At 43.0% G+C, this 15,651-nt stretch overlaps 1 protein-coding gene across 2 annotated transcripts in view; it reads left to right on the forward strand.

Annotated features, from left to right (window-relative positions):
• The first annotated feature begins 2,625 nt into the window (after positions 1–2,625).
• HTR3B (5-hydroxytryptamine receptor 3B) overlaps positions 2,626–15,651 on the forward strand; it is a 42,314-nt gene continuing 29,288 nt past the window's right edge. The window contains exons 1-3 of one of the 2 annotated variants that reach the window (XM_051849201.2): positions 2,626–2,755; positions 6,211–6,325; positions 15,193–15,353. In XM_051849201.2, coding sequence (XP_051705161.2) covers positions 6,307–6,325; positions 15,193–15,353 — 180 coding nt within the window. In that variant the 5' untranslated portion in view covers positions 2,626–2,755; positions 6,211–6,306. Of the gene's footprint in view, positions 2,756–6,210; positions 6,326–10,418; positions 10,574–15,192; positions 15,354–15,651 lie in introns of those variants that run through there. The other variant, XM_002708384.5, reaches the window with a different exon arrangement.

The following is a 15,651-nucleotide window of genomic DNA, read 5'->3' on the forward strand; positions in this document are numbered from 1 at the left end:
GTAATATTAGCTATTATTTTCTGGCTGCTGTGCTTGCAATCCAGCTTCATTCGAGTGCACATCCTGGGAGGCAGCAGGTGATGGTCTAAGTACTTGGGTTCCTTCCACTGACATGGGAGACACAAATTGAGTTTGAGGTTCCCGTCTTCATCCTAGCCCAGCTCAGCCCTGGCTGTTGTGGGCATTTAGGAGTGAACCAGAAGATGGAAGAATCTCTCTCTCTCTCTCTCTCTCTCTCTCTCTCTCTCTTTCAAAGCCAGGAGCCAGGAATCCCATCCAGGTTTCCCATGTGGATGGCAGGAACTCAAGTACTTGAGCCATCATCTGCTGCCTCCCAGGCATATTAGCAGGAAGTTGCATCAGAAGTGGGGTAGTTGCACTCCAATACAGGTTGTGGGCATCCAAGTGGCAGCTTAACTTGCTATATCACAAGGCTGGCCTGTGAACACATTTCTAAGGGCTGAATTTTGTCTCTCCACAACTCATAGCCAAAGCCTGGACCTCAGAATGTGATTCATTTGGAGATAGGGACAATTAAGGAAGTAGTTAAGTTAAAATGGGGTCCTGGGGGGTTGTCCTAACCCAACACAACTGGTGCCTTCAGAAGAGATCAAGACACAGACTGAAGGACAAGGACACAGTGAGATGACAGCCATCTGCAAGCCAGGGAGAGAGAGAGAGGCCACAGGAGAAACCTCCTCTGCTAACACTGATCCTGAACTTCCAGCCTCCAGAACTATGACTTCTGTTGAAGCCACCTAGTCTGTGGCATTTTGTCATGGTAGCCTTAACAAGCCAATAGGTACATATTCCACTACATAAGCCCAAGAGTTGAGGCCATCAGTTATTTCCTGAACATTCACTATTTCACGTTAAAGAGAGCTCCTGTCTACTGGTTCACTCTCCAAATGCCTGCAATGGCCAGGGCTGGGTCAGGCCAAAGCCGGGAGCCAGGTCTCCTATATGGTTGACAGGGACCCAGTTGTTGGCTGTACAAGGCTTTGGGACACAAATAGTTAACTTCACACCTGGCAGTCTGAACATGAGGCTGTCATGATGGAATTTTATGGCCTAAGATTCTGCTGCTCTGGCTCTTACAACCGCAGCTTGCCCAGGACATCCCAAGCTGATAACAGCTTACGTTGTTAAGTTGCTGTCTTTGACAAATACCTGTCGGGGACTTCTGTCCATTCAAACGGACCTTATCACAGTGGAAGTGGGTCTCTACATGCTTGCCCCCCTCCCAGCAAACAGCATGAATAGGCAGTTGATCACTGCCTGGTGGGCTGAATATCTTCTCAGACCCTCTACCGGCTGTCTGGGCAGGCTTCAACTTTGCTTTCTTCCTACCATGCTCTCCTGTCTTTAGTGAACATCTTTTCTGCTTTAACTGGCTTCCTCCTTGCCGCCTTCTTCAAACCTTAAAATCCTAAAATTAACACCAATTACTTCATCACTGCTGCCTGTAATAGCAGGGAGCTAAAATCAGGAATGGAACCAGGACTTGAACTCAGGCACTCTGATATAGGATACGAGCATCTCAACTGCCACTTTAGTCAAAGGCCAATGCCTGCATAAAGATGGAATTGCATGCTAATAGAATGAAAGAGTAAATATACTCTGCCCATATACAAGTGAGTCTATTTGTTTTGGTTTAAATTTGTGGCTTTCAGCTCCGGCTGCACGTCAGCCATCACCTTTAGAATTTCTAATAGATGCCAGGGCCTGGTCCCCACCTCAAAACAGAATCTGTTGAGGTCATTTTCTAAAAGTTTTCAAATTGATCCTAATGTACTTCCAGGGTTGCAAATTACTTGTGTAGCTGCCACTCTGGCATAACTTAGACTTTGGATATCATGATTTCAACTTTTTTCTTAAAAAAAAAAAGTGATCCAGTTAGAGACCACGTACCTCTGCTAAAATTTATGGCAGAATCATGTCAAGTATTTTGCAAAGAGAGGAGTTTCTTCCAAGAGTGTTAATATTAATTTGGAAATAGTTAAACTATTTATGCATGCTTGGGCTCTGAAGACATTGATCATCAGGTTCTTTGGAATTTACTTGTCTTCTGGAGGAATAAGAAATTTATCATCTCCCACGCACCCTCGCTGTCTCTGGAATGGAAACGTTTAGCTGTTGCCACAGAGCTTTGCAGATCCCCAGCACTGTTGCTGTGCTCCCCTCTCTTAGCTTCTCTTTGCCTTAGCCTCCAAGGCCCACAACTAGGACTTTCCCTGGAGACTTCTCCTGGGCTACTAAACTGTTGCCTGCCCAGGAAAAGAGCAGGAAATACCAGGGAGATCAGGCTCCTTGCCCCAAGCCCTCAGTCCAGGACTGACAGGTTGAATGAGAGTGTAAGCAAGCCCGGCTCCTTTGTGTAGCTTTCACTGTCAGTGTCCCTGTGGGATTAGGATAAAACCAGCCCTTTCGCTTTCTGATTGCTTCTGATTGCTATCGGGAGAACTTTTAAATCACTTGTATACAAATTCTTATCTCAGAAACGCTTCAGGAAAACACAGTCTAAGGCATTCAGTTATATGGAATTTTATCCCTTCTACCAATATTAAAATTGGATATGGCTTTTAATAACACTATTTACAACTTTTCAGAGGTGGAGAACCAAGACTTCAAGAAGAGCAGGCAAATAACCCTTTAAGAAGTCACTGGGTCGATTTCCTTGGAAACTTGAGAGCTCCTGTGGAGAGGAAACTAAGGAAGAATGAGGAGATGATCAGACAGGAACCAGTCGGCAGTTGTAAGCGGAATGGAAATAGATTTGACCGGTTGGTGCGGGTTGGTATTGCGGAACCCAAAGAGGAAAATAGAGGTGTGACTCGACTGTCAAATCACCTGAAAGTGTGCTGCATGATGCGTAAAAATCCGTTGTGTGTAGTTTTCTGGGGCGTTGAAGAATTGGTTGAGGCAGCGGTGCCGGCCGCCACAAGGTGGTGCTGTGCACTCACGGCCACAAACCGGCTTTGTGGGAGCGTTACAGTTCCTGGCTCCTCAGCGCCCAGTCTTCAAGGGCTCTAACTAGAGGTCTGTCACACTCCAGCCATAGTCAGCCAGCCTGTTATTAGTGCCAAGCCTTCCTCCTGGAGCAATGACAGTGTAAATTTCAGCGACAGCAGAAAGGGGACAAATGCAGCTGTTGTGCATTTCAGAATAATTGCTCCAGGCCATTTGGAGACAGCTTTGTAATAACAGCACTCTTACAGACGCAGACAATATTTCACTCTCCTATTTTTAACCCCCCTCAGCATTCTGTCTCCTGAACTTGTGAATCCATTCAACTTGCTCGAGTTTGTAATTCTCCCCCCCCCCCCAGATTTTACAAAGTGTGGCTGGTGGCCCCCACGAAAGCAGCAGGCTCTCTTTCTCATCTCACCATCCTGCTAACCCTCCTGCTGGGAGCTCCATTCTCCTTCTCCTCCCACAGCTGACTCTGCAGTCATCAAGAATGACATTTGTGAAGAGTGTCCCCTACCCTGCCCCCAAGTCTGGGCTCCTTTATTTACCTCCATCTCATCTAGTCTGTGCATACTTAGCATTTCTCATTGCTTTCTTATTTTTTTATTTATTTGAGAGGTAGAGTTACAAACAAAGACAGGGAGATTCCCCAAATGGCTGCAAAGGCCGGAGCTGGGCTGATCCGAAGCCAGGAACCAGGAGCCAGGAGGATCTTCTGGATCTCCCACACTGGTTCAGGGGCCCAAGCACTTGGACCATCATCTATTGTTTTCCCAGGCCTTAGGCAGAGAGCTGGATCGGAAGAGGAGCAACTGGGATGTGAATGAGTGCTCATATGGGATGCCAGTGCTGCAGGTGGAAGCTTAGCCCACTACGCCACAGCTCAGGCCCCCTCTCATTGCTTTCTTAGTGTTTCTTTTCTGTCACCTCCAACTCAAATCCCTTGAGTTTTGTTATCTATATTATATACCCAGTGTCTACCACAATTCCCTACATAGTGCATGGATACATGCTTGAATAAAACAAGCTCTAAATGATCAAAGGCTTTGCAGCATCTTGAGTTCAAAGTAGAGATGAAAATATCCAGAAATTGAAATCCAAATAAATATCTTACTGATTGCTGTGTTTGACCATATCTAGACTTCCCCACAGAAAAATCCCAAGTAGGCCTAAATGGTGAAGTCTGGAGCCCTGTCATGAGCCACAGATTGATGCAGGAAGAGCCAGACTTCAAGACCCACATCTGAGTGGAAGGCCTGTGTAACATGGCTTACTGAGTAATGTTACTGAGTAAGATTTTCTGCTGTACTTCACAGTCTAAGCAGTTTCTTGAAACTGAAGTGATTGGGAGCATAAACGCAGAAGCAAGAAGCCTCTGTGTTCCTCCAAGTTCCTTCTGTGTTCTATCTTCCTCCGGCTTTGGAGGGACTTCTTATTCCCAGGGACTGCAAGCTCCTGAACTTGGGACACTCTGAAAGAATGATGTGGAGGCACGATCTGCCTACACATGTGTCTCGTTTTTATCCTTGACAATGCTTGCATGCTGGTTCTGGAGCAAACCAAACAAAAGCAAAGCTTGCTTGGAACCAAGATGCTTTTGACCTACCCTTTGTGAGGTGGGTGGTGAAAGGATACCACATTGGTTATGGTTGTGAGAAAGTTGCTCCCCTCTTGGTGTCATATTTCTTTGCAATAGACAAAATTCTATTCTGTCCATGTGTTAGTTCTTCCTCCCCTCTTTGCCTTCTAGCTTTCTGAAACATTTAATGAGCACTCACTATGTGCCAACCTCTGTGATGGGGATACTGAGATAAGTAAGACAACAGTGTTCTTCCTTCAAGGAATCCACAGAATTCTGGAAGATATAGCAGAGTGAAGAAATACTCATAATATATTTGCAAAAGTCAGTAACAGACATATATACATGAGGGCCTCCTGGGGAGTGGCCATGGTGTGTTTCTGGACATTCAGTAACCAGTTGGTGGGAGGCATCCTGGCTTGTACTGTTTGCTGATTTCCATCCAGCAAATTCTCCCATCATGGCTGACTCAAGACCCCAACTTGAAGTCACTGAATACAGAATTGGGAGGAACACAGTGTCTTTGGACACTGGAAGAGCCAGCTCCTGCACACCACCACAATTTTGGTCTTGTAAAACCCTGAGCAGAGAATCCGTCCTTGCTTGTGAGTGGACTTCTGATCTGCAGAACCATGAGCTAATACATGAGATGTGTTTGAAGCTGCCAAGTGTGTGGGAATATGCTATGTAGCCATAGAAAAGTAACCCAGTGCAGATTAAACCCTTTTAACAGATGTGAAAGCTAAGGCTCAGAAAAACAGTTTTGGCAAGGCTAGGGGAATCTATCAAGTGGTGGAGCTGGCAGGCAAAGAGGTGTGAGTGACTCCAAGGCCTGATACCCTTGCAACTGTGCTCTGTATCTTCCCATAGAAAACCATGACCTATGAACTGTGAAGGATCAGAACCAAGAGGGATTCTGTTTCTTTCTCTGGGCACCAGAAAATGTGCATTATTATTAAAATGCAATTCCAAACTAGAGAGAAATCAAATGTTGAGTGTGGATTTGGGCTTGGAAGTGCTGCCTCAGTGGTTACCTTGATATTCATTTCAGTAGACAACTCTGTAGAGTAACAAATTCCATACGGGACTACTCATTAAACGCTTCTGTTTGGCTAGAGTGTCCAGTTCTGCTTTTCTCCTCCAGCCTGACCAGATGTGCTTGGAAATTCGGTTCCCCCAGAATATTTACATCTGTCAAAATTCCTGTCAATTTCAGCACGACTGCCAAGGGAGTGAACAAAGAGAGTTAGCGATTAACTTCAAAGAACTTTGTTGGAGAGGAATAAAGATATTTAAGGCCTATTTTGTGAACTAATTGCATTTGCATATTTATGGGATTTACTGATATAGCAGTAATTAAAAACTATTTAGTAGTCTTAAAGGACACATAACTCAGTTGCTGTTTGCATAATAAACACTTTCTTATTATGTTTGCATAATAAACCTTCTCCCCCTGCTTCTTCCAAAAGACACTGGTCCATCTGAGAGGTGCCACATCTTCCTGGGAAATAATGGGGAAATATTGTGCAAGGCTCGGGGGGATGTGGAGAGGGGACTTCTCAAGGAAATATATTTCTAGCTACTCTCTTAATGACAGTCCTGACCTCAACCGATATCAAGAATGGCAAATTCAGATGAAGTCTTTGTTTCTTTTACCCAAGCGATGATACTGAAGGAACCTGAATGCCTGGCCTCTCGTGACTCCCAAGTTTTTGACTTAAGTATACCGACCTGCTTGAAAGGCCTGAAAGACATCCATGTCTCTTCTCAGTCTTGGTAAGAAGCTAAGGGAGGTCATCAGAAATTGTAACTAAAAAAGCTTTCCCTGGGTGCAAAGGGCTGTATTTCAGGAGAATGAGAAGAGCTTTTTTTTTTCTTTAAATAAAAAATTAAAATTTGAGTAACGAGGCTGGCGCCGCGGCTCACTAGGCTAATCCTCCACCTGCAGCTCCGGCACCCGGGGTTCTAGTCCCGGTCGGGGCACCGGATTCTGTCCTGGGTGCTCCTCTTCCAGTTCAGCTCTCTGCTGTGGCCCGGGAGTGCAGTGGAGGATGGCCCAAGTGCTTGGGCCCTGCACCCGCATGGCAGACAAGGAGAAGCACCTGGCTCCTGGCTTTGGATCGGCACAGTGCCAGCCGCAGTGCGCCAGCCGTAGCAGCCACTTGGCGGGTGAACCAACGGAAAAAGGAAGACCTTTCTCTCTGTCTCTCTCTCTCACTGTCCACTCTGCCTGTCCAAAAAAAAAAAAAAAAAATTGAGTAACAAGTGATACCAAATCTAGAGGTACTGAGTGAATAAATTAAACCCAGACAGGATGGTGAATTGAGAAAAAGAAAGACCAGAGCCAGCCCACAGGACAGAGCAGGGCCATTGAGGAGAGAGCAGGAAGCACCTGTTCCACAAATGACTCGGAAGATGAGTTGCTCACACAAAGCCGTTCTCATCTTGGCAGGAGTCATCAGCCAGTAAGGAGCTATAATGGGCAGGATCACCAGACTGTTGTTAAATTAGCTAATGAAGGTCATAATGTACCTGCATTACACATCATTAGCAATGGCCTTCCAGTAACAGATGGGCATATGAGAGAGTATGGGGGAAGGGAGGCATGTCCCAGAAGGTCTGACTTAGAGTCATGGTTTACTAAGTTGTGTGGCCAATATACAATGTCAATCATCATCTCAATTAAGTCTTTGCATAAAGGGAGGCTTCTGTGTTCGCTTCCCAGGAAACCTGTGTAGCCATGCTGCCTGTAGCTTGTTCTTCTCTTGTTGCAATTCATCTCATAAGCAGAAGCTGGTGATTCTGAGAACTGACGCAAAGTGCCGGGCCTTGGAGACCAGACCAATCTTTTGTGAACTCGTCTCTTGATGAAGCCCCATTCAGCTGCCCGTCTCCCCCAAAGAATATTCCTCACATAAACTTTCCTCAACCAGGTTACACTTAAATGTCTTTTTCTTCTGGAATATTCTCAAATGTATAGCAAGCCTGGGAAACTAGTACCTCCCTACACAACCATTTGATAGCAAGTTACCCACATGGTGTGCCTTTTGCCTTGAATACGTACGATGTTATTCTCACAGAAAATGATGTTCTTTCACGTGATCTCAAGACAACAAAACCAAGAAATCCCATTGCTGCATCACTCCCATCTAATCCACATACCCCACTCGGGTTTCCCAGTTCTCACTGAAATGTTACTAATGACAAAAGATCCAGTTCAGAATCACAGTGCCCTCCCATTGTGATGTCTCTTCCGTCTTCTTCAGATTGGTACAGCTTGTTAGCCTTTAACTCTCAGAACCTTGACCTTTTGAAGATGACATGCTTGATTTTTTTGTAGAATACCCCACAGTAAAAGAGTTGTCTGGTATTTCCTCCTGAATAGATTCATGTTAGCCGTTTTGGCAGGACTATAACAGATAGGCCCCTGAGTCTTCTCAATTGAGCCCATCTCGTGGCATGCAGCTCCCATTGCTGGTGATGCTAATTTTCATCATTTGATTAAGATGCTGTCTGCCAGCTTTCTCCACTGAAAAGTTTTTTTTAATCTTTGTAATTAGCAAGTGTTTTACATAAATGCCCTGATCCTCATCAAACTTTCACAAACTAGTTTTAGTATCCATGGATGTTTCTTGGATGAATTAATGATCATTATGAAGATTCCCCTATTCCTTCTACATTTATTAGTTGACATTCTAATTGGAGGAAAAGCTCTTTCTTCTTCCTATTTACTTATTTAAATCAGTATGAACTTATGGCTTATTTTATTTAGTGGGTTATAATTTGTTACATCATTATTGATTTTGATCTCAAACTGTCCCAGATTTGGTCAGTAACAGTGTCTTCAAGCTGATTCCTATGTCCTTTTATCATGTCTTCATTATTTTTATTTTTAGTACTTCTTTGCTTTCTAGTACAAGATATTCTAGGCTCTTATACTTTCCCTGCCTCGGTTATGGCATCAATCTTTTCTCCATTTCTTCCTTTTAGGTGAGCATCATATTTAGAAACTAAGATCTGGATGCCATGTGTGCTTATTACTTTTGGGGTGTCACTGCTACCAGGTCCTCTAATAGCTAGAGCTAGGGAATATAAGTACATAAATATGTGTACACACAAGTTTACATTTACATTTATTTCTTTTTTAAAAAGATTTAGCTATTTATTATTTGAAAGGCAGAGTTAACAGAGGGGCAGAGGCAGAGAGAGAGAGAAAGAGAGAGAGAGGTCTTCCGTCTGCTGGTTCATGCCCCACATGGCCAAAACAGCCAGAGCTGGGCTGATCCAAAGCCAGGAGCCAGGAGCTTCTTCTGGGTCTCCCACATGGGTGCAGGGGCTCAAGCATTTGGGCCATCTTCTACTGCTTTCCTAGGACATAGCAGAGAGCTGGATTGGAAGTGGAGCAGCCAGGTCTCAAACCGGCACCTGATGGGATGCTGGCACGGCAGGTGGCGGCTTTACCCACTCCGCCATAGCACTGGCCCCACATTTGTATTTATTTCTATACTTAGCCGTATGTACTGAGAACCATGAGTTCACAACTATACCTCCCAAACCAACTCAACACCACAGGGTTCATCCTAGCTTTCCCTTCCACGTTTGTATAGCCCTTCGCCTAGAGCAGAAACAAATCAGGCTACATTTTATTGGTAGATGAAAATCAGGTGAAGAAGTTCATGGATTCTAAACAGAGACAGAAGAATTAGAAGAACAGGAAATAAATAGGAACTTCTCCCTGATTTTGCTCTGTGAAAATTTCTCTCAAACCTGTGTCTCTACAATCTCATTTATAATAAAAGAGTACAGATGTTGGAAATGGTATAAAATATGGCTTTGTTTCTAGACATTTTAGGGGAAATCTACCAATGATAGAATTATTATGTAGAATTATGTATCCTTTTCCTTAATAGTGGGTAGTTAAAAGTGAATGATGTTTAACTTCAATAGTCATCATCTTTTTTGAAAGATTTATTTACTTGAAGGAAACAGAGAGAGACAGACAGACACACACACACACACAGAGCAATCGTCCATCTATTGGTTCACTCCTCAAATGCCTGCAACCAGGCTACAGCCAGGAGACTAGAACTCCATCTGGCTTTCCCACATCGGTGGCAGGGACCAAGAATTTGGGCCATCATCCACTGCTTTCCCAGGTTCATTAACAGGAGCTAGGTCAGAAGTGGAGCAGCTGGGACCCAAATTGGCACTCATATGGGATGCTGGCATCACATGTGGCGGCTTAACCTGCTGTGCCCCAATGCCGACCTCAGTAGTTATCATCTTCAATAAGCCTAGAAGCATGCCCTCTTAAGTAGTTACTTTCTGACTTGTGGCCAGTGAAAACTTCAGAAATACTCCTGTTCATCAAGAATCAATGTTTCTTTTAATTAAAGGAGCTTAGGAGAAACAAAAGCCACTTTTCCCATTGCAGTGTTTGCACTTGTTCTTTGTTGGACAATACCAGGTTTCCATTAGCTTTGTGTAATTCAAGAGTCCAATAACCATTGTCAAATGCTGAAGATGTTACCGCATAAGTCTGATTTAGAACAGCTATTTGGATCTCAATTATTAATGAAATTAGCATCCTGAATGTCAGCGAGAGCACTGCCTTAGGTAAAGGCTGTAAAGGAAATCATATTAGGGTGGAACTTCCTCTCCTTAGGGGCTCCTCTTAGATTACATTATTCACTTAGCTGTCTCCCGCCAGGGAGATGGAACTGTTGGCCATAGTTGATCCTGGGACAGAACCAAGTGGGGAAGTTAAGCAGTTTCATGACGGCATCATTTCCAAAACATTCCTGTAGTGCTGATACTGCCTTTGGTCTTACTGAGTGTTTACAAAATAGCCCTAGGAAGGACTTGGCAAAAGAGGAGGGCGGAGTGGAGAGGAACCAGGACAGAAGAACTGAGCAGCACTCATTCCGGCAGTGAGTTTGCATTTCTCCCCTGTGGGGACATTCCTGGGGATGTGGGCTGCGGAGATGGCTGCTCTGTGGCCCTGCATCCTGGTGGCTGCCTCAGGTGAGTCCTGTTCGTGAGTGTCTTGGGCACTAGGTGAGCATTAACACTTAGAAGCTAACAACAATATCTATACCTGGTGCTACATAACTCTTTGTGCGTGTTTGTTTTTGTTTGTCATCTGTAAAATGCCAGTCCTATAAAGTTACATGACAATCACTGATTTGTTTCTGACTTTGTTCCTACAATTACCATTACACCCACATAAGCTGTCATGGTGGGACTTCGTTTACATAGCTGAAAATATGCTCTGAAATGTTATTGGTTGGTTGATGAATCTCTGCCTCTCAGAAATCAAGCTCTCCACAACTATTTACATTGAGGCTTGGGGGCATTCTGTTTCAGATTTGCTTTTATGTATGGGTAATGTGTTTTTATTATCCCCAGATAGTCTTGGCTTCATTATAAGCTGTTAGCAGCCCAGAGAAAGAATCCCTTAGATTTATCTTGGTGACATATGCTTGTGAATCATTTTGTTATCAGAAGCTTTACATCCATCCTCATAATATCTGTGTATATAGAGGATGGGTATATTCTAAAGACAGGTATATCTCATAAAATTATGAGTATATCTCATCAAGTTGCAAGGTTTGAATTTATAGCTTCTCTTAAAAATACTTTAGAAATGAATTTTTTTTAATTTCTAGAATTGTTCTTCCATTGTGCCAGTATCAATTCTATTGAACTGAACCATTTTATTCAGGATACAATTGAGTCTTTTAAAATACACAAAAATCAAGAATATATTCTGGCATTTTCCAACATTCCACTTTCTGTGGTTCTCCTAGTGCCCTGGAAGTGGAATGAGTCAATTATAGAAATGAGTAAGGAATTTGGTGGCCAAGAAGCTGGAAATGATTTTTTTTATTGGGTAGAGAAGAAAAATAGCCAATCATCATTAAGGTATAAAAATCCTGGATGTTGAATTTAAAGGATAAAAGCCATCTTAATTATAAAATTAAAACCAGGAAATTTTACTAAATACCAAATGGATTTCTTAGAATAAAATAATTATGAACATTAACGTAAAATGAAATAGAAAAGTGAAGGTAAGAAGAAATTTTAATGTCATTCTAATGTTTTATATTATGCTTGGTTTTTGTTCTAAATGTAGCAGAAAGATGTTTTTAATAGTGTCTAATAAGCATCACTTTTACTACAAATCTTAGGACATTTGCTGCTGAATGTCTACCCTTTGGAATTTTGCTGGGTAAATATCAAGGTGCTTGTGTAACTATAAGAGCACTGAGCCAGTCACGGCTGCTCCCTGGAGGCAGTGTGCTGGGACAGGAGGCCTGGAAGAGGAGAATGTTCTAGCTTCTGCTTTATATTCACCAACCCTGTGACCCTGGGCAAGTCAAACGATCTCTTAAACACTCAGTGTCCCTGTAAGTTAATTTTATTTTGAATATTCATGACTATCGAGTAAGATAGCATCGTGAAACTGTAGGGTGTAACTTAAGTTATTGTTAGCCTTTCTATTAACACTCACAGAGAGAGAAAAGAAAACTGGCTGTTGCTGCGGAGTAACGCATACCATGTAGCACATCAGTTTTCCTTTTGAGCGGTTGCTCACTGCTGTTTCCAATATTCTTGGGGACAGCTGGGTGGGGCTTTGAATCCAGACCAGCTGTGTTTCAATTCCAGCCCCTTTACCTGCAAGCTGTTTAACACCGGATAGGGCTCACTTCACTGAACCTATCATCCTTAGCTGCAGTAACAGTGCATGTCCCATAAGGCTGTGCAGCACCTAGCTCATAAGGTTTTTGTGAGCATTAAATAGGATCATTCAAATAAAGGGTTATTACCTGATGCCTGACATGCAGTAAATATTCAGTTAGTACTAGAGATATAATAGTACCACACAGCTAACACTGTTTCCTGGGAGCCTCTCATATATTGTTATGACTTTATCATCCTCAAGATACAGAATAACTAAAGAAGGAACAGCTCTTTTCATCAAAGTGCCCCAAATATTTTAAGATAGATAAATGTGAAAGAGCAATTCGTTCAAACAGGGAAAACAAAAGAATAATTCTATTGTACTCTTATCTTCTGCCTTTTTTTTTTTTTTTAATCTCTTTTCACCTACAAGTGCTTCATAGCTCTGTCCCTAACACATTCCATTGCCCAGAAATCTTACAAGTGAATTATTTGAAGCTGATTATTAGCATTCAAGGAGGCCGTGTTGGCCAGGAATCTCTTCTGGGTCTGTTGATAGCTTCCATCAGTGTCTGTTGAAACATCACTGAACTGTGAGTCATTTAGTGCTTGTGTGAATGTCACATTAGCTTTCAAGGGGCATAATTTACTGTTAATTAATGGTCACTTAAATCCTTAATCTCTCTCCTATAATTGATCTCTCTCCTCAGGCCAATTTGTATTCATAGTAGAAATGTAATTTATTATTTCTTCCCATCTTAAACAAAGAGCTCTCTTTCCCCTTTTTGTTTATTTAAGCACACTTGCAGTTGCTTATTATTTTTCTCTTTTCATTGCTCGTTTCTCTTTGGTCCCTAGTCCCAGCTTCCAGAACTTTCTCTGTCTTTTTAACCTGAAGACTTTGGAACTTTCTAGAAAACATGTTTTTATCCACAGGGCACTTAGGGACTGTTTCCTAGAAAATATTGCAGGGGAATTTGTCTTTCTGACAGAGGGTGTAGGGATACACACTCCTGTGTGAGACTTATGTATCCTCTGTCTCAGGCACTTTCCTGTACTGAAACACACACATTTCAGCATTTTCCCAACTGAGACTTGACTTGGGGGCTTCCGAGCAAGTTGAAAGTGAAGCTCCCCACAGCGAAGTTTGCAGAAAGAGCACTGAGCCAGCTATGCTTTGTGCTTCTGGCTTCCCGTCCCTGGGGTATGCCAGTGAGTCCTCAGGTAGAGATTTGCAGCACACTTTTTGACGATGATTCTTCACAAAAACCCTAAAAATTATGCCCAATGCAAGCCATCTATCTTAGTCCTAAACACTTGAATAGCAGACACCGTGGTAGGCATCTCCTTGGGTGAGTATTTAGGGAGTTAAAATCCTCTTGAGGTGCCCAGTTCCAATGGTAATGAAAGCGCATATTCCACTGCTCACGGTGATCTGGAATTGCATGTCCAGCGTTGTTGTTAGCATTTTGGTCACACTGACATTGATAAATCATAGAAATTGCTGCCTGTGGCAGCCAGTGACACGACATCATTCATAAAGAAATGGGCATAAACAGGATTGTCACGCAGGGAGACGCGATCTCATTTACAGTTTCCTTCTGGATCCCTCACACTTTCAGCAGCTCATCAAAAAACCCATCAAAGTCACTGAGAGCCCAGGCGATTTCACACACAGGACACTGCAGAGAGATTTCGCTCACGCACCATGTCAGGAGGTGTGGAATTTGCTTCAGTCCAATGACTTAGTGCAGCTTTGAATCCCCTAAGGGATGGCGAAGCGTGTGAACAAAATATCTTTCTGCAATTCGGAGAAAGCCCTCACAAATTTGTCACTTCCAATTGTGGGTGCTCATTTCTCTTGCTTCCTTTCCCTGGCCTCACGTCCCTCAGCGCCAATCACTGTTCCCCTCTAAATCAAGATTCTTGGGTCAGAGGAAATGGTTGTTCCTTAGAACCAGAGTGAATTGGCCCAAAACCAAGATCTCATTTTCTGACAAGTACGTTTTATTTAAAGACGGAAGGAGTGAGAAAAGAGATTTTCGAGGAGAGAAGTATGAATTGGAATTCATTAATACCATTATATAGGTATCTTTACTGTTCTTTGGGTTCACAGGTTTCTGTTTCTGTTTGGATAGTCTATTTAATTGTTGAATTACAAATGGAAAATCAGAAGTAAAAAACCAAGGTGAGGGTTTAGTTCTGGCTAAATGTACAGGTGAGTTTCTTTTCTATACCAGGAGGGGGTGATACAGGAATAAAGAAAGGATTTTGTGTCCAAGATGCATTCGTGCTATCAAATGGAATTGTGGGTGCCATTTGCATCCTTGGGCTTGATTTATCTTTATAATGAGGTTTCTTTATTGGGCACTTAGGCCATCAGCTTACTGTAAGTAAGTGTCTGGCAGGGGCAGGTGTTGTGGCATAGCAGGTTAAGCTGCCACCTGGATTGCATGCATTCCGTATCAGAGGGCTGGCTCAGCTCCCTGCTACTCTTTATTTCCAATCTAGCTTCTTGCTAATGTGCCCGGAAGTCAACAGACGATGGTCCAAGTACTTGGATTCCTGCCACCCATGTGGGAGACCTGGATGGAGTTCTGAGCTCCTGGCTTTGGCCTGGTCCAACTCCAGCTACTGTGGGCATTTGGCGAGTAAGCCAGTAGATGAAAAATTCTCTCTCTCTCTCTTTCTCTCTCTCCCCCACCCCTCTCTTCTGCCTCCTCTCCCTCTTTCTCTCCTTCTTACTCTGTCACTCTACTTCTCAGATAAATAAATAAATAAATTTTCTTTAAAAAAGTTTCTGGCAAAGATCCTACTAGTTACTGAATTTATGCAGACTGGGGTGAGCAGAAATCTATATATTCTACTCAAGAACCACCAAGTCCTGAACATTCTAAAGTCCCCTAAAGGTGCCCGGTGCCTCTTATTTTTGCCTCCACAGTGATAGTTTTCTTTTCCAGGAATTCTTGCCATAGACACTCCTCATCCCAGGAATTCTACTCTGTATCATCTCACCAAGCAGCTCTTAGAGAAATATCACAAGGAAGTGAGGCCAGTTCATGACTGGACCAAGGCCACCACCATCTATCTGGACCTGTTTGTCCATGCCATATTGGATGTGGTAAGGACCATCTTGCCCTTTCTTATTCTGGGTAGCCTCCTTTAAAACTACTTGCAGTTCATGAAGGAGCATGAGAGAGGTTATATTTTTGAACTTGTAGGAGAGTTGTTCTCTATTCATTTTAGCCATTCGTACTTATTAGGCAAATCATGCTTTCCAGCCTCCCAACTGACATCATAAGGGGCAAATAGTCAGAAAATGAATTTTGTGGAATTAAAAGGTTTTAAAGAATTGTCAGGGCTGGTGCTATGTCGTAGAAGGTAAAACCACCACCTGGAATAGTGTGGAATATACAGAT

This window comes from Oryctolagus cuniculus, chromosome 1, assembly GCF_964237555.1.
Source record: "Oryctolagus cuniculus chromosome 1, mOryCun1.1, whole genome shotgun sequence".
Classification (NCBI taxonomy): Eukaryota; Metazoa; Chordata; class Mammalia; order Lagomorpha; family Leporidae; genus Oryctolagus; species Oryctolagus cuniculus.